General features: G+C 40.9%; 1 protein-coding gene across 1 annotated transcript; it reads left to right on the plus strand.

Annotated features, from left to right (window-relative positions):
- Positions 1-16452: 16452 nt before the first annotated feature.
- LOC140724948 (ADP-ribosylation factor 6) lies at positions 16453-17824 on the plus strand. The gene is made up of 2 exons (XM_073039803.1): positions 16453-16605; positions 16695-17824. The coding sequence occupies exon 2, from the start codon at positions 16911-16913 to the stop codon at positions 17439-17441; it is 531 nt and encodes a 176-aa protein (XP_072895904.1). The 5' UTR covers positions 16453-16605; positions 16695-16910; the 3' UTR covers positions 17442-17824.
- Positions 17825-19490: the final 1666 nt, after the last annotated feature.

Here is a 19490-nt window from a genome sequence, read left to right on the forward strand (position 1 = left end):
AGGTCACAAGATGTGATTTTGGAAGAACATAAGTATTAGAAATTGGAGAGGGTTTTTCATCCACTGCTCACGGCCGATCTTTTACCTCAGTGCCATGCCTCAGCAGAAATATCCCATCTGAAAATGCATCAGTCTCAATGTTTCTGCATATCACCAAGTTGTGGCTTGGTAGCACTTTGACCGAATAAGCTGACTGTGTTCTTAAAGACAACCATTTCCAAACTGAGACTGGCAGTGGTAAGGACAAAATCTGCCTGAATTTGTTGCCAGATTATCAACTGAAATTTTCTCTGTCCATAACAGAATTAGAAAGAGCGACCATTCCACAGTCCAGTGAAAAGGGCAGTTGCATCCTCACACTGAAGACATCCTCAAATATGCAGCGTTGTACTGGCACGGTGTTAAATGGGATCGATTCAATCCATGAAGCATCATGCACCAGCATCAGTGAGGGGATTCTAATCCTTCACAATCTGTTGTTTGCCTCATAACCCAGTCAATCACCAGGTTAAATAATATCGCCAACAACACACAGCCTTGCCTGACTCTTGCTTAGACTTCAAAGATCAAATTGCAGTCCCCAACTGTGCAGGTGAAGTTAGCATGGAAACGGAATAAGCTGGACAATTGTGGAATCTGAGAGTTCACCAGAGCTTTCCCCGTGGATGCTATCAAAAGCCTTTCCAAGTCCACGAAATTCACATACAGTTGTCTCTGCCACTTTGTTTACTGTTCTGTGATGTTACGCTGAGTGAAGATCTGGTCGACACGGCCTCTGTTCCTCCTGAAGCCAGATTGCTCTTTCCTCAAGCAATCGACAGCATCTGTAATCCATTGGATGACTTTGATGTGAATCCTGCTGGACACTGACAGAAGTGTGATGCTACACCAGTTGTTGCAATCACTTAGAGTTCCCTTCTTGGGGATCCTAACAATAACTCCCTTTGTCCGGTTCTTGGCCTCTTGTCCCGTTCCCAGATTATAGGAAACGGTGGTTGCAGGATGGCTGCTGCAACTTCTGGTTCAGCTGTGAACAGTTCGGTGTTCAAATTGTCATGTGCTGGAGACTTGCTGTTCTGTAATGAATTAACCGCAGCAACAATCTTCTTTCTTGGGTGGATCTGTGTTTCTTTCTTTTTAAATATTTTTATTGATTTTAAACAAACATAAATGAAACATTGAGTACAAAGAGCTTGAGAGTACATAATTAATAGGTTAAGGTATAAATACACATAGATGATAATCCATATATAATAACCTCCCGAACTCATAGTGGTTACAAAAAAATGGAGAAAATACAAAACCTCCCCCCCCAAAAAAACCTAACCAACATGGGCCATTGCATTATATCAAATATACACAGTAGCGTAAATAACTCCGCACCTCCATCCAAATAATTACGGGTGATAAGAGTAAGGTTTAGGAAAAGTCAGTTTAGCTCATATGAAAATGTTGAATAAATGGTCTCCAAGTTTCTTCAAATTTAATTGAAGGGTCAAAAACAACACTTCAAATTTTTTCTAAACTCAAATAAGAAATAGTTTGAGAAAACCCACTGAAGTATAGTTAGAGGATTAATTTCTTTCCAGTTCAATAGGATAGATCTTCTAGCCATTAATGTAACAAATGCAATCATCCGCCGGGCTGAGGGGGATAAGCAACTATTATCCATCATTGGTAAACCGAAAATTGCAGTAATAGGATGTGGTTGCAATTTAATGTTCAGAACTGTTTTAAGTAGGATCTGTGTTGATGTTGAGGTCCTCTGCTCCCTCTTGTATGTCAGGTTCTTCATCTGGTGGTGGTCTATTCAGGAATTCTCTGAAATACTCTGTCCATCATGCTACTTGATCTTTCTCAGTTGTCGAAAGCAGACCGTTCTTATCTCTCACGGGACCACTGGATCTGGCCTGAAAGCTTGTATTTATTTCCCTGATCACCTGCTTCAGCCTCCACTGCGAGTCTTCCACGGAGACTCTCTTATCCCATCTTATAAGTCTCTTCGCTTTCTTGTTAGCTTCAGTGTATGCTAGTTGGTTTCGCCTTAATTCATGTTGACTTTGCATCTAACACTCTCTTCTTAATTTAACGTCTTTCTTCCAAGGCTGTCCATACTTCCTGCTGTATCCATTCTTTGTTCTTCCTTTCCGCTCTGTATCCTAGACAAGCCTCACTGCTCTCCTTGAAGACTGTGGCAGTCAGTTTCCATATTGTGTTAATCCTGTCTATTGCCAAGTCCTCGTCAAGGTCTTGCAAGGCCTGGAATCTGTTCCTAAGCTGAATAGTGAAGGCAGAACTCACACAGGGCTTTTCAACATCAAAATGTCCTAGTACGTGTTCTCTGGTCCTAGTGCTTCTCAGCTTGAGTTTCATCACTGCTCCAACAGGATGGTGATCACTTCCTGTATCCACTCTTCACGTCCCACGAGGATCGTCTCTACATACTATTGATCATTAAATGGTCAATCTGGTTTTTATCACTTCTATCTGATGAGCACCATGTCAGTTTGTGGATTTCACGGTGTGGAAAGAGGGTCCCTCCTATGACCAGATTGTTCACGGCACAGAATTCCACCAGTCTTTCACCACTGTTATTCATCGTTCCATATCCATGAGTGCCCGTGCTCCTAGTGAAGTGTGAATTGTTACTTCCCACTTTGGTGTTTAGATCTCCCATCATGATGATATGTCATGGCATGGTGTTAATTCTACCTCTGATTACAGCTGTTCGTAGAAAACATCCGTTTCTTCAATGTCACCATTGTTAGTTAGACATTGCGTTGGATCACAGTCATGTTCGCTTGCTTCCCTTTCAGCCTGACTCTCATCAGCCCACTCACTGTTGATTGGTTTCCACTCCAGCGAGCACTTCTCATTGCCTTTCTTCAGCTACACCATCGTGATGCTGACCGTCTTCCCTTCCTGATTATAAAGCTGTTTCACCAGTTGCTGCCTTTAGTCTGCCAGACCCTATCCATCTGCTTTTGCTGACACCCTGTATACGTGGGTCGTGACAACGCATTTCTGCAGTTATTTGTGCTAGCTTGCCAGTGTTGTACATGGTTCGTACATTCCAAAACCCAACGTTGGTCTTGGTCTTGGCAGTGTTCAGGGCTTCCTTCGTCATGCCAGTAGCTTGCTCTCGTTTTTCACTACTATCGGTCATGCAAATCCCAGGTGGAGACTCAGGAATAGTGTCGCTCACAGATGTAGAAGGATTCTTCATTGCCGTTTCATAACCGTTTTGTTTTACCAGTCAGGGTTGTTAATCCAATGCTGAAAACCCGAACCTGGAGGACTAGTGGACTAGTCTGACCTCTGCCCTTTGACCTGTTTGGCATTGGTGACCATACCAAAAGTCAAAGCACAAAGGCCCCAGCATCAGCCAACATGACTCTCCAGATCATTGAGGCACGCAAGCCTGCAGACCCTACAGCAAGGTTGTGGTCCTCTTGGAGGGCATCTCTTGTCCTGTAGAGAAAAAGAAGATGATTACATTCACCAGATCAGGTAGCGTTTGTGGGGAGAAATATAGATTTGCTGCTTTGAGTTGTAAATCCTTTATTGGGACTTCTCCCTTGGTTTGAATATCGCCGACTTGCTACCGTACTCAATTGCTTCCACCCTTAGTCCTGCAAACCCTTCTTTTCATGTTACTCGAAGTACAGGAACAAATGATACTCAGGAGAATTCCTCTGGCGGGACATTGTACAAAAAGTAGCCAGAGATTTGAAGCTTTTTCTGGGCTTCGGTAAAACCTCCCCACGTCCTTACTATGGAATATGTCCACGTATTCTTCCAGCAGCCCGCCACATTTTTCCAAATGTAGCATGTCAACCAGTCAGGGTAAGTACTAGCTAACTTACCGTCCTTTTCATCCAACAAGCTGCAGTTGGATGGAGGCGGGGGTGGTGTGCAGTGGAGAGTGACTGCTCTGCTTAGTATGATCCAATGCCTGGTGCATAATTTGACTTGAACTTCAAGCTGGCAGAGAACAACACATCAAGCAGACATCTCTTTGACCTGTTAATCTTCTGCCCTATCATCACTGTTAAAAAGTTCAAGATTTACAAACTACCTTGAAGTGTTCAAGACAGCCTACTTGAAACAGTTCCAAAAGCTGTCAGCCGTAGTGCTGCACATCATGCCCAACCCATCGCCTTCTGCAGACGGCCATACAGATTCGGCACTGTTGTTTGTGGAGTGGCAGTGGCTTCCAGAAGCAGGCAGTGAGAAAAGTTTGGTCAGTCGTTGGACACTCTTCTTTTAAATTTGCAAAACCTGGATAATTAATGTTGATGATTCATCCAATTTGAAAGAAGGAATAAAGGCATAGACTATTTTCTAAATGGGGAGCAAATTCAGAAATCTGGAAGTCCTACTGCAGGATTCTATAAAGACTAGCTTCCAGGTTGATTCAGCGGTAAGGAAAGCAAAAGCAATGTTTGCAATCATTTTGAGAGAACTAGAATATAAAAGCAAAGATGTAATGTTAAGGCTTTATAAGGCACTTGTCAGAGCATGTATGGAGTCAGAGCAATCCTGCCGAAGAGTCTTGGTCCAAATCGTCGACTGTACTCTTTTCCATCGATGCTGCCTGGCCTGCTGAGCTGCTCCAGCATTTTGTGTGTGTTGCTTGAATTTCCAGCATCTGCAGATTTTCTCTTGTTTGTGGAGTATTATGAGCAGTTTTGGGCCTTTTATCTTAGAAAGAATATACTGGCATTGGAGAGGGTCAAGAGGAATTTTATGAGAATTATCCCAGGAATGAAAGGGTTAATGTATGAGTTGTGATTGATGGCTCTGGTCCTATACTCATTGGAGTTTAGAAGAATGAGTGTGGATCTCATTGAAAGCTACTGAATATTGAAAGACCTAGATAGGACAAGCGCAACCCTTTAAAACAGAGATGAAGACTCTTTTAAGGACTCTGTTATATTGTTATTTCTTGCTCATTATTTATTGCTATTTATTTATATCTGCATTTGCACAGTTTGTTTACAGTTAACAGTTCCTGATGTTTACTGTTACTGTTCTATAGATTTGCTAAGTATGCCTGCAGAAAAAGAATCTCAGGGTTGTATGTGGTGACGTGTATGTACTCTGATTATAAATTTTACTTTGAACTGAGATGAGGAGGAATTTCTTCAGCAGGGAGTGGAGAATCTGTGGAATTCATTGCCACATTCTGCTGTGGAAGCCAAGCCATTGGTTATATTTCAAACAGAGATTGATAGGTTGTTGATTAGTAAGAGCATCAAAGGTTACTGGGAGAAGTCAGGAGAATGGGGCTGCAAGGGAAAATAAATCAGACATGAAGGAATAACAGAGTAGATTTAATTCTGCTTCTGTGTCTTGTGTGACAACGATGTAACAAGAGGTGATAACTATGATAATTTCTTAAGGACAGAATTTTGCCAAAGAGAAAGTCTGCCCTATTTTTCTTGCCAACTTCTAAAATGTGTGAAAGTTAGTATCTTTAACAAACAAATCTGGACCAGCTTTCTTGAGTTCTACGTCCCACCACCTGGTGGCGCCATACTCTACAAAATTCATTAGAACAGGTTAACATGAGCAGCAGAGACAGAAAGCTATGGCAGATGTACACTCTAAGCGACATAAGCAATTTGCAATGACTTACATAGGACAATAGATACCATGCCTCCTGAAGATCAACTGTAAAAATCGCAATTGCAAAGGATTTTCTTTTGAAGTTGTTCTGTCAAGAATTCGTAACTTCAATTTTTCATTTTTCATAATTTTACAACACATATTTAAAGTTACTAAATCTCATAACGCATCATCTTTAGTAGTGCCAATCACTTAATGACACGAAATAAGACAATAAGTAATAGCGGCATTTATATGGATAGGTATTCTGTTCTTGCAGAGTATTTTACAGCATTTTGGAATGTATTAAATTCAGTATGCAGGGATACAGATATAGTGAAACATTGTAGCTTCACTCCATTCCCCAAAAATTAGTGAGTTATATTCTCAAGGGTACGTGCATCTGTGTCCAAATTATATGATTAGTATGTGCCTGCCCCTCCCTACTGCAAGCTATCCTCACCTGAGGTAATATAGTCCATCAAGCTGACTAGATGGTGGCTATGATAAGATGTGAGCTTCATCAGTAAACTGTTAGTTTCTTGGTAGGTTTTAACTAAGTGTGTTGAATCGATGCAGAAAAGTGAAGGGGGGTCTAAAACATTGCCAATGGCTAGATGAATGGCCCATGATTTTTCATGTACACCAGTGAGGATGCCAGGACCTCAGGCAATCGTCCTGGCAACTTAAAGAGCAGGAGAATATTGTCATATTTGTTACCTAGGGAAGGGAGTATTGAAGTGGTTACAGTATAGGTAATGGTACCTAATTATCAGAATCAGGTTTAATACCATCGGCGTACATCATGAAATTTGCAGCAGTAGTTTGCAATGCTTAATTTAAAAAACTGTGAACACACATATATATACACACAATTGAAATTTAAATAAGTAGTGCAAAGATGTTGTAAAGTGGTGTTCATGGGTTCAATATCCATTCAGAAATCTGTTAGCTGAGGGGAAGAAGCTGTTCCAGAATGGTTGAGTGTGTTCAGAAACAATTCATCCATCTCCTTTTCCACAAAACATTCTTGCCCACTTCCAAGAAATGACCAAGTTAACTGGTGGGCTATGCTGATTGCCGCCACTGTGCATGAGTTGTATTTTGTAGATATCTGCAAGGTGAGAGTGCACAGGGGCCTAATTTTCCCCTCTGCTGGGACTCGAGTGTAGAGGCCGACATGACCAGCAGTCCGGGGGGAGAGTTCAAAAGCACCCAAGGCAAGGCTGGAAACTCAAATAAAGCTGAAAGATCTGACAAATGTGGACAAAACAATAACCTGCATTGTTATGGCACCTTCTATGTTTAATATGGCACTTCCATTGTGTACCAGATTGCACCAGTGTCATACAAACAGGTACTTCTACTATCGATGCCTTCTGACCCGCTGAGTTCCTCTAGCACTGTGTGTTTATTGTTCAGTCATGTGTGGCCTGCATTGTTACGGCTCCTTCTGTTTAATATGACACCTCAATGTACCAATGTCACCCAAGCACTCCCATCCCTTTCTGGAGAATCCCTTGTGTTTAAGCATTTGGATGGCTTTTGCAGTACTGAAGTTCAGACTAAAGCATGACTTCAGCAGTCCTGTCTTGTTGCCATTAGGTCTCCTTATTTGCTTCGAGCTGTTTCTTGCTGAAATGTTAGTCACCGCTCACACTTCTGCTTTAGGTAAAGCCAGTTTGATGTATGAGTTACTCAGCAACCACCAGCACACAAAGAGTGTAATTGTCCTGGCCTGTGTGATCACTGGCACATGTTTAGCTACCAGAGGATTTTGTTCATGAATCTCACAAGTGGTGCTGATTTCAGTTGGCTGTGTGCGCTGTGCCATTGGTACTGTTACTTTCTTGTTTTCTTTCCTCTGAACCAACTGCAGATAACCACAGATACTGTCTCTAAAGTTGTGAATTACAATAAAGATCCCAGAAATGACATTGTATTTAGACTGGATCTTTCTGTTTGAAGAACCTTTGTTCTGATGAAAGGTCTTGGACTTGAAATGGTACCACACACGCAGTCTGATTGTTTTGAGTATTTTCTGTTTTGTTTTTCAGATTTTCAGCATCCGTAGTTTTTAACAATTTTCGATTACATTTCATATTGTGTTTTTTTTGGTGAGATTTCAATCACTATTTGTCCTTTATTGTTTGATTCATCAACTTAAGCTTGCATGTTTCACAATTTTTATCCAGTCTTCATAGCTAAACTTCTAGTTCGTTTTAAGACTGCATTAGTATAGTTTCAATAGTTTCAAACATTCTTTGCTGGTGTCATCTCCCTTTTCTTCAAAACATGAATCTTGAGCGATACTTCAAAAAAGCAGCATCCATCACTCAGGATGTGCCCTCTTCTCATTGCTACCATTAGGGAGGAGGTACAGGAGCCTGAAGGCTCACACTCAATGAACAACTTTTTCCCCTCTGCCATCAGATGTGTGAATGGACATTGAACCCATGGACACCACCTCACTATTTTTTCTCTTTTTGCACTACTTATTTAAGTGTTACATTCCCCGTGGGTATCTTGTGATTGTCACATGGCCATGATGTAATTGAGGCTCTGCTGGGCATGATGTAATGGTCTTGTGATGGTGGAGTGATGTAATTTTCCCGCCAGTGAGAGGTCATGTGACGGCCTGTTTCAACAGGGTATAAAAGGAGAACGCATCGCTGTGACGTAGGTCAGTTCGTGGTTTAATTCGTCAGTGACTCCGTTCTGCTGCGTATTTGATTTTATGACGCAGTTTCATTTTAAAAGTAGAGTTTTAATTTCTACTGTAAGAATTGTTGTGCCGGCAGTTCTGAAAATCACTGCCAGTTAAAGGCCAGTCGGAGAGTGAAGATTTATCGAAGTTCAGGAAGCCAAAGAATCAAGGAAAGTTTGTGTTGTCGGCTGTAGACAGGTTCGACCTTATTCGATTCCCGTTCGGAAGGAATTAATAACCTGCACCCACGTTAGTCCCTGCTTTGAGAGCAGAAAGGACTGGGGCAGTGAGTTATTCGCCAAGGAAAGGTCAGTGCCTTTAAGCCGTTTTATTTCCTTCGTCGTAAATCCTTTGGGCAAGGCATACTTCAGCTGGGATCAGCAGCAAGGTCACGTAGGAGAATTTATTACTTCAAGGAAAATCTCTCCTAAGTGACTGTGTGAACCATTTGGACTTTTGCAATACTGCTTTAAAGAACTGAGTTTGCATTTCTTGCTTTAAGAACTGTTTGAGCTGCCGTATAGCAGCCGACTTCTGGTTAAATTAGTCATTTGTTTACTTTTGGGGGTTTTTTTAGCGGTGTTTAATAAATGTTTTATTTGTTATAGAAAACCTGTCTCAATTATATATTCATTGTTGCTGGATCGTAACATAAGTTTTAAAAATATATACATATAATGTAATTTACAGTTGTTAAATTATGTTTTGCAATGAACTGCTGCCACATTACAAAAAAATTTATGACATATACCAGTGATATTAAACCTGATTCTGATTGATCCTTACTAACGCGGCAGACTGAACATGTGCTATCAATTGACTCAACCCTGACATTTCTGGTTTTACATGTTCCTAACTACATAAAATGTGCAAATAGAATCACATTTACATTATAAAGATTAAGTTTCTTCCCATCACCAATCATATTTACACTCCTTCTTTGCTCCAAATATTTACTCACCATTCTTTTTATCAAAAAGCATAACTGTGATAGTAAATATGTAAGTGATTATGATGGGTCTTGTGTAGGTGGCATTTGATGCAATTTCATAAATCCAAGGGTATTGAATAAAATAGCAATGAAACTTAAGTCAACATCAGTGTCTTGTTGCAGGCTAGAGTATTTTGTTTAAAGAGGATGTAAGAATCCAATATATAAAAACTCAAAAGGTAAAGTTTGTTACCTAAATGTATATTTTAAAAGCTGGAACCTAGTTCAGCAGGTACTATACGTGATAATCTAGAAAGAGGCAAAATTAATTTCTTCCAAAATTCAAAGCCATACAGAGAGTTACGGAAAAAGTTAAGAGATGATGTTATTAAAACTCACTGGCAAGGTAGAATAGTGTGATGTAGAAATTATGTAATACATGATGTCGTGAAAGAAACCCTCAATGAATTGAATAAGACAGAAGGAGGTTTCAAAGTGAGGCCCAAGCTACTAAAGGCAGGAAAGAAACTCTCCTCTAAATGCAGATCCGGCTGTAAAATCTGCACATCTCTGCATGCCTCATTGCCACTTTGGTGATAGAGAAGCAATCAAGTGCTTAACAGGACAAACACTATACACATGAAGCCCAGGAGAAAATACTCTCTCAATGATATAGACATTAATAGAGCATAGAAAGAATGAACTGTAAGATAAATAATATTTCTTCCATGCATTTGAAATGGATCTGTACATAGAGAATGAAAATATGTACCTGCATTTTGAACAGAATATTAATTTAATCCTCAGTTTGTATAATGCTTTATTTAGCATTCTTACAAAAGCAACATGAGTAAAACAAATATATAATGGTATATTATAAAATCAACCATTAGTGAAAATGGCTCTTCATTATTAAAACAAAATCAAATGATTGCAGATATAGTGCTAATTAATATTTTTACAACTTTTGGTGGCTACCTGTAGGCACAGTTTCTGAGTTGTGCACGTGAAGAAGTACTATTCTTATGTGATGTTCATGTTGTCGTATCATCTGACTGAAAATGACAACATTGCCTAACCGTACTGAGAAATAGGTAAGAGAGGATCTTCCGTCTTGTGGGTTTGAAACATTGCTGTTTTATTGATATGAGAATTGAAGAAAAGAATTGGAAATTAGTAAGTCAAAGGAAAGAATGATACTGTAGTACCTGGGTGTGGCACACTTCCATCCCGGTTCAGTCTGCTTGTGGTGGTTGCTTTGTTTATGGTACCACACTAAATAGACTTGACATATGTATGTAGATAGTCTTATTCTGTTGATGCATCAAAGCCAGCCCAGACCTGTCCTCATCACGTAGTAAGACGGGTTGACGAATATCCCAATAACGTTGCAGACAGGCTGGTTTTCTTCTTCCCTGTCCCAGGAATGCTGTAGTTTACAAAGCCTAGCTAAAATCCACAAAAACATTATATATAGTCTGGCAATTGCAGCACAATGAACACAAATCAACGAAGTTATTAACTCCAACGTGTCAGTGCCTATATGACTCCCCCTCCCATCTTTCTTCATCTGATCCTAATCCTATACTACAAATGTACTCACGTTGAATCTGTTTAAATTGTTCAAATGCAGCCAAGTTATTCACTTCAGATATTCCAAGTTCCACATTCTGACCATTCTCTGGGTGAAAAAAATTCTCTTTAATTTCAAACTGGAAATATTTAGCAACCTCTAAGCGTGCCCACAGTTCATATGTGTGACCTGTTCTGCACCTATCACAAGAATGTGCAACTGCTGCACGCTAAGCCTCCTCAGCACTTTGCTGCTCTCTAGCCTGCAGACTCCCAAACCTGGCTCAGAAAATAAGACTTACTAAATGCTACTCCGATAAATCAGTATATATATAAAATCTGATGGACGTTATCTACAGAAGCATATTTGAAATTATGTTTTTAATTAATTTACATTTATTTCCATTTAAGTGAAACTTTGTTTGTTGGTATTGCTCTTCAAGGGACTGTAAATGTGACAAAAACATAGATGCATTCCTCGGGTTCCTCCATTACCAGGGACTTTTGGAATAACATTCTGCTGCTATCACAGAAATACTTAAAGAAAATCTAGGTCCTTTAAAAATATCTGGAGTGCACAGACTGCGTACTTTTCTTGCCAAAATAAGTGTCCAATGATGCATGTATATCACATCTGTGATATCAGCATAACTTACACACATTTCCTCCCCGAACATATTTTAGGGAAGGATACCAGCTGTCATCTGGTCTGGCTTATGCTTGACTCCGGTCCCACATCAGCACAGTTGTCTCGTAACTTCATTGTGAAACGGCTCGGTAAAACCACTGAATTGTATCAAACTGCTAAAAAAAAAAATAGGGGAGAAAGTGATGCAGTAAGCTGTAACCTGAACATAGAAAACTGACACAATGAACAGTCTTCCGTAAAAAAAAATATATAATAATGTTGAAAAAGAAACAGCTTGATGTAGTGATACTCGAAGAAGCATGCCTGTCAGTGTCTTAGACTCCTCCAGACTGGATACGTCCTACCCCACTGGCAAAACTGAGCTATCAAAGCTGATAGCACTGTGCTACTTGGCAGATAAGGTATGATCATGGAAGCCAATTGATTCAGGGACACTGTGCCTCTTAGCTTTAGTGTAAAGTATTGAGGGGAAAAATACTGATTGCAAACTACCACTGTCCCTAAAATAATGCATCACTTCTCCATGTTGAACACCACTTGCACAAAAACTGAAGGCAGCAAAAATTCAACATTATTCTCCCAATTTTTCTGTCTCCATTCTCCCAGAAACACAATTATATTCTTGACCCATTTCACTAGCCATTGTAATCAACTGGTAAATCTCTGGCATTTCTGATATCTTGGGTATAATCCCATTCCCAAGTATGCTTCCTCCTTCAAAATCAAAAAAACAATTTTTGAAAATCTTAAGTAAAAACTGAAAATAGATAAAGTACTTGTCAGGTTAAGCAACACATGGATAGATGTCAGAACTGGGAAGAAGAGAAAACGTGAATACCAAAAGGCAAAGAGAAAACCTAAGATAGTTTGAGTCCAGAGTTGCCCTGGGATAAAATCTGAATAAAGTTAGTTGGTTAATGATTAATGGGGGGGGGGGGGGAGTAAGGGAGAGAGAACGCTCTTTAACGCTTCGAAAAGAGATTGAAATCACAGACTAAGGGAAGTAGGAATTGTAAACTATGTGGGTTAGGCTGTGCTAGTAGAGAGAGAAGAAATCTCGGATGGACAATCTGACATGTTCTGATACAGAGAAACTGAGTTATCTAGAAGTGCGAAATTCAACATTTCTTCTGGAAGGCTGCAATGTGTCCAGACCTAAGGCAAAGTGCTGTTCTTCAGGCTAATACTGGGCCATGTTAAAGCAGGGCAGCTGGCCACGTCAGACAGTAGGAGCAGGATGGAGAATTAATGTGGCAGGCAACAGGAGGCCGTCATCTAATCTGCACGATTTCCACAATAGTACATGTTCCACACATAGGAGGCTATTCAAGCCCATTGAGTCTGTGCCTGCTCACAGAGCAATCTCATCCCCCCAACAACACACACAAAATGCTGCTGGAATGCAGCAGGCCAGGCAGCATCGATAGGGAGAAGCGCTGTCGACGTTTCGGGCCGAGACCCTTGGTCAGGACTGTCTCGGCCCGAAACGTCGACAGCGCTTCTCCCTATAGATGCTGCCTGGCCTGCTGCGTTCCACCAGCATTTTGTGTGTGTTGTTGTTTGAATTTCCAGCATCTGCAGATTTCCTCGTGTTTAATCTCATCCCCCCCATTAGTTTTCTCTGTAACCGACATCCCCATCACCCCATCACAGATTCCATTACTCACACATGCTGTGCTTTGGGTGTTGGTCTTTTTAAATTGGGTTCTTCCGGGTTTCTTGCTTTGTGGCTGCCTGTAAGCAGACGAATCTCAAGGTTGTGTGATTTATACATACTTTTTACTTTGAACTAAGGGAAATGTATGGTGACCCACTCATCTACCAATCTACAGAGTAGAGAAGGGAGTCACAGACTGCGATACTGAAGCCTGGTGGTGGAATTTTATTTAAAACCATGAAAATTGTGAAGGATGATCCATTGAATGCAGTGGCTAGTGGGATGGAGAGTAAGGACCAAGGGACCTCTATCCTTGCTCCATCCGGGAAGAGAAGTTTGGGAAATAGTTGAGTTGTAGTGTATTAACTATGTGGAAGGAGAAAATGATTCAGGAAGATTGAGGCAATTACAATGGAAACGGAGAACGTGGGAGAACAGAGAGCAGTAATTAAAAGAGGCTGAATGGGATGAAGAGTTGTTGAGTTAGCTATGGATATCTGTAGGTTTGAAATGGACCTTTGTGATGTTTGCAGTGGAGACAGATCAGGAAAGTGAAGAGGTTCCCACAGCTTTTATACTTACAGTTCCTTAATCCCTGGACCACTGTTCTCTCCACCTTCACTCTAGCTGCTCTGTTTTGCTGTGTTCTACATCAGTGTGTCTGAAATGCCTGTAGTTGAGAACTCCGCCCCATTGGGTTTGATGGGTCCCCCAAATATTTGCCAAGTTACCGTCGCCCCTTTCCCTTTCTCCCTTGCCAAATGCCAAATCTGCACAAACTTCTAGGAAAGTAGAGGTGATGCTCTGTTTTTTTTGAAATGGGACTGGTCATTAGTGAAATGGTGCTGGTCCCAGGATAGATCCTCTGATATGATAATACCCAGGAATTTAAAGTTACTGATCCTCTCTTCCTCCCATCCCCTAATGAGTATTGTCATAAGAATCCCAATTTCTTCCCCCTGTGGTCTATAATCAGCTATTTTGTTTTGCTGATGTTGAGTGACAGGACATAGAGTCATAGAGCAATACATTAGAGATCCAGGCCCTTCAGCCCAGTGAGTGCATGTTGTCCATGGTGGCCACCCAGCTAATTTCAGCCTCCTGTGTTTGGACATATCCTTCTAAACCAGGGCTTCCCAGCCTTTTTTATGCCATGGACCAATACCAATAAGCTAGGGATTCGTGGACCCCAGGTTGGGAACCCTTGCTCTAAACTCTGCACCTCCATGTACCTATCCAAGCTGTTATTATTGAACTTGCCTCGACCATTTTTTCTGGTAGCCTGTTCCATATACCCACCACCCTTTGTGTAAAAGGTTGTCCCTCAGATCTCTTTTAAATCTCTCCCCTCTCGCGCTCGAACCATGTCCCATAATTTTGCTCTCCCCATCCTGGGGAACTGACTGTCTGTCCACCTAGGCGTCTCATAATTTTAAACATTTCTATAATGTCACCCCTCATTCTTCTACGTTCCAGGGGAAAAAGACCTAGACTGTCTAACCTCTTTCTATAACTCAGATCCTTTAGTCCTGGTAACATCCTTGTCAATCTTTTCTGCACCCTTTCCAGTTTAAGCACATTTTCCTCTAACAGGGTGACAAAACTGCACACAATACTCCCAAATGCAGCCTCATTAATGATTTATACAACTGCGACAGAATGTCCCAACTCCTATACTTAGTGACCTAACTGATGAAGGTCAGCATGTGAAATGCCTTTTTCACCAACTGATCTACCTAAAAAACTGCTTTCAACAACTTATGCTCCTGTACTCCGTAGTCCCTCTGTTCCATTACACTCCAAGGTGCCTGATCAAACTTTTCAAAATGCATCACTTCAAATTTACCTGTATTGAAATCCATTTGCTACTGCTCCCCCCATTTCTCAAACTAATCAAGAGCCCCTGTAATCAGTGATAACCTCTTCGCTTCTCCTAGTTTCATGTCATCAGCAAATTTACTGATGACGCCTTGTGTATTTACACCCAAGTCACGTGTGTATGTATTATTAACTAATACAGGGTTATTAGATGCTTTTATCTGGATGATCAGAGGGCAAGGAAGTGGCAAATGAACCTGAAAGAAGTGTATTAAATTATGAAAGGCGTAGATAGGGTGGTTGGGCCATTTTCCCAGAGTGGCAATGTCAAATACTAACGCACATAGCTTTAAGGTGAGGTAGAAAATATTTAAAGGAGATTTGTGAGGTAAGTTTTTTTCTGCCCAATTATTTACCCCCAGAGATGCTGCGCGCGTGTGTGTGTGTGTGTTATACACGGTAGGTTTCTGGAATGGTAGAAGCAGAGACTATAACAATGCAGATCTACAGTTACAAGAACCGACAGAATGGAGGGATATGGGCCACGTGCAGACAGATGTGCAAATTAAATACGCATTGCGGTCTACACATTGAGGGCTTATTATTGTGCTGTACTTTTAATATGTTATAATAGACAGGCCTTTGGAATAACACACAAAATGCTGATAGAACACAGCAGGCCAGGCAGCATCTATGAGGAGAAGCACTGTGGACGTTTTGGGCCGAGACCCTTCTCAGGACTAACTGAAAGGAAAGACAGTAAGAGGGCCTTTGGAATATTGTTTTCTTGGGCTTCAGTCATTGTTCATGGAAGTGTGTATATTTTAGGAATGGAGCAAAGTACACGGGTCTTAAATCAAAGGGGCCACGATTTTAGTCTCTTACCATTTTCACGCACGGCCTCTGAGACTATAGTGCGTTGAGTAATGCCGGATCAGTTGCCTATGAGGTCATCTTACCATGGTTGTGCTCTAATTTAACGAGAAACAACTGTTTCCGGCAAATTGAAAACCGGTCACGAGAATCGTTTGACCTCAAGATCTGCAAAGCGGTCAATCAAGTTAATCACTACGAAACATTGGATGCTACTAAATATATTTAAAGTGATGCACAGAGACCTCTGGCACCTGTTGGCCGTTTATTGTGAACTTCCAGCTTTTCAAATTCTTCAAGCATCAGTAATGTAAGTGGAACACAACAGAATATTTTTCAACTGAGATCATCAATTTTCGCCTCAAATCCCTCGCTTTTGAGTTTTAATTTTACACCGACGTGTTTCAGAACGAGTCGGTTTATAATTAAAACCCCAAAGTGGGTAATCGTTGCACGCACACCCTGGTCAAGTGGTGTATGTGGAAACTATTCTGCAAATTTACATCAGCGTTTCCAAGCGCTTGCTCAAGAGCGGAGCGCTGCGCTCCTCGCCCCGCCCCCCGCCTGTCAATCACACCCCGCCGACGCTGCTCGCTTTGTGACGTGTCAGCGCGTCGCGTGGCTACATGCGAAGTAGCGAGTTTCGCCTCGGCGCATGCGCGGTGGGCACGGGAAGTGGCTACTCGTTCCGCGCCTTTTCCGGTGCTGTGCCGAGACCGGACAGGAGCGGAGCGGCGCCCGGAGCAGACCGGACCAGACTGGACCGGCTCCAACCACAGACCACTCAGGTAACAAAAGCACAGCGTTTTTAAAAAAATCTCGAGAGTTAAGAGGACTTTGCATCAAGTGTAAACTGTCTTCTTGTGACCCGTTACAGAGCAAGGGAGTCCGAATCAATGAGCTCGTCCGAAAGTGCGGTGCCGGTGCTGTAGTTACAGCGCGGGCGGGGTTCACGCATTCACTGACAGCTGCAGCACTCAGTCGCCGAGTCAAGAGCAGGCGGCAGGATTTCAGGCCTTCGCTCTCTTTCCTCCAGCCCAGACGTCCGCCACGCGCCTCTCGCTGCCCTAGTCTCTTATGTACTTTCTAGAAGATGGGAAAGGTACTGTCGAAGATATTTGGGAACAAGGAGATGCGTATATTGATGCTTGGACTTGACGCAGCCGGTAAGACCACGATCCTGTACAAACTAAAACTGGGCCAGTCAGTCACCACCATTCCCACCGTGGGCTTCAACGTGGAGACAGTGACTTATAAGAACGTAAAATTCAATGTCTGGGACGTGGGTGGCCAGGATAAAATCCGGCCTCTGTGGCGGCACTACTACACTGGGACCCAGGGATTAATATTTGTGGTAGACTGTGCCGACAGAGATCGGATAGATGAGGCCAGGCAAGAGCTCTTACGCATCATCAACGACCGGGAGATGAGAGATGCTATCATCCTGATATTTGCAAATAAGCAAGATTTGGCCGATGCTATGAAGCCACATGAAATTCAAGAGAAATTAGGTTTAACTCGTATCCGGGATAGAAATTGGTACGTGCAGCCGTCCTGTGCAACTTCAGGAGATGGACTATTTGAAGGCCTTACGTGGCTAACGTCCAATTACAAATCTAAATGAGTATATAAAAACAAAACTTATGGCAAATAATTGCTTCTCGGAAGAATATATACTGAGAGAAGTGATCGTTGCCCTTTTACTAATCATTGTTTGCTTTTTTTTGCATTTGTTGGCTTTGCTTTAATTCAGCGCATATGAAATTTTCTAACCTTGAGAGCGACAACGCAATATTAAGCATTTTGAAAGGTTTTTCTTTAAAATGTTTGCCATGATTTGAATAACTTCCTCTTTCTGTATTATGATTCGATTTGAGTTTTCCAATACTTAAAGCTGGTTAGACTTCCTTTTTAATAGCTTGCTGTAGATCGCCGATTTTATATTAATGGAAAAATGTCTGAACTATATTTCGATTAGTAAATATGAAAATTTATTTGAACAAACTAGTCACTGTATAATTTGTCTTTTTTTAAAAAAAAAATTTGATCGTAAGCAATTTATAGAGCCCTGACATTTGTCAACTTGAATTTGAAGGATCCCAGTGAAATGTTTTATTTGTATTCTGGGTAGGGTGTATCCTTAACAAATAGCTTACTTGCATTTTCTGACTGCTGAGCTTTAGACTATTTTATAATACCTCAACACAAAAGTGCAGCCATAAGGAAAATGTTGCAGACCAGTAGAAGACGGAAAAAAATGCAAAGTAATTATGGGAGGCGCCAGATTAATAAGTTTTCATTCTGCCTTTCAATGAATGCACTTTGTTTACTAAATAAGTTAAATACTTACTCCCAAAATTAATTAGTTATTTTAGTGATGGGAAATCAGTTGAATGGTGCATATGTGATCAGAATTATTTTCTAATAGGGGAGCAGATGCTAATGCAGATGAATCTTTGTATTTTTGCCACTTATAATTATTTTAAAAATCTCCAAATTGAATTATGTCATTTTAAAGTTTGGTGAAAGCTAGAATGTCTGAAATAATACAATCATTCTGGAGCAAGATTGTTGATTCTGCATCCATTCAGTCTGTTAAATATCAGCTAAAGAGGAAAACTGAAATTCTTAAATGTCATTCAAGATCGGTGTTCTTGCAGGCCAACTTTTTACCTTCAGTATTTGTGGGAGGACATGGTACTACTTTTCCACTGAGGATTAGCAGGGGCAACCTTTTTCAGTTTAATCTAAAGCAGTAATAGTTTAATGTACTTGTATGCGTGTAGCAATGAGTGCTGTCACTTGCAACTTCCTGTGCCTGTGGCTTTCCGCAGAACTGAAAAGAGGTCTTGGGAGAGGCAAGGCCACTTTTATAGCTGATGTAAATTAGTAGCATATTGAATACAAATGTAAAGACATTAAAGCAGATTTTGAAGGTTATTTATTTGAAGAAAGAGTTCCTAGTCATTAATTTCTGGTCCTGAAATGCCATTGGTCAGAATTCATAGCTTGTAGTAAATGTATCATTTTCAGTTTTGCATTCCACTTTTAATATTATGGCTTTAAATCTGTTAACACTCTGTGTTAATATATGATGTATTGAAGGTGACTGACAAATGAGATCTATGCACTCGCTGAACATTGGTTTGGAACTTTAAGTGATTTAGGGTAGTCTCTGGCATTAAATTGCAGTTAAGCTTATAGCAATTTAGTACTGTTTGAATATTTTAATTTTGGGTGTGTCAAAGAATGGTAGAGCTTTGAGAAATATCATTGGGTTCAACTTATCCACACTAGCCACCTTTTCATATTAACTACTAGTCCCAGCATATGCTCCTTCTGTATCTAAGCGATTCAAATGCACATCTCGATATCTAATTGCTGTCAGCAGCCTTGTGTCAACTGCTGTTTGATGCAGTGTACTCTGTAGATAAAGATGGTCTTGTCATATCCTCTCAATGCCTTTTCCCCTGCCCCTCCAAACCCACGTCCTTTAGTTTCATCTACCTCTGGTATAGGGGTAAAGTTTCCTACAGTCTACCCCATCTGATTGTTTATTATTTATAATGTTATGTGACTTAACCTGCAGGTATTTGGGCAAGATTTTTCTGACTTCTTTTCAGCATGGAATATCCTTAATTTGAAATCAATTTGCAATCCCAGTTGTACTGAA

This window comes from Hemitrygon akajei, chromosome 3 (assembly GCF_048418815.1).
Source record: "Hemitrygon akajei chromosome 3, sHemAka1.3, whole genome shotgun sequence".
Classification (NCBI taxonomy): Eukaryota; Metazoa; Chordata; class Chondrichthyes; order Myliobatiformes; family Dasyatidae; genus Hemitrygon; species Hemitrygon akajei.

Bases quoted from the DNA above. Each gene is read 5' to 3' on its own strand.
- LOC140724948 (XM_073039803.1), top strand. From the start codon at position 16,911: ATGGGAAAGGTACTGTCGAAGATATTTGGGAACAAGGAGATGCGTATA.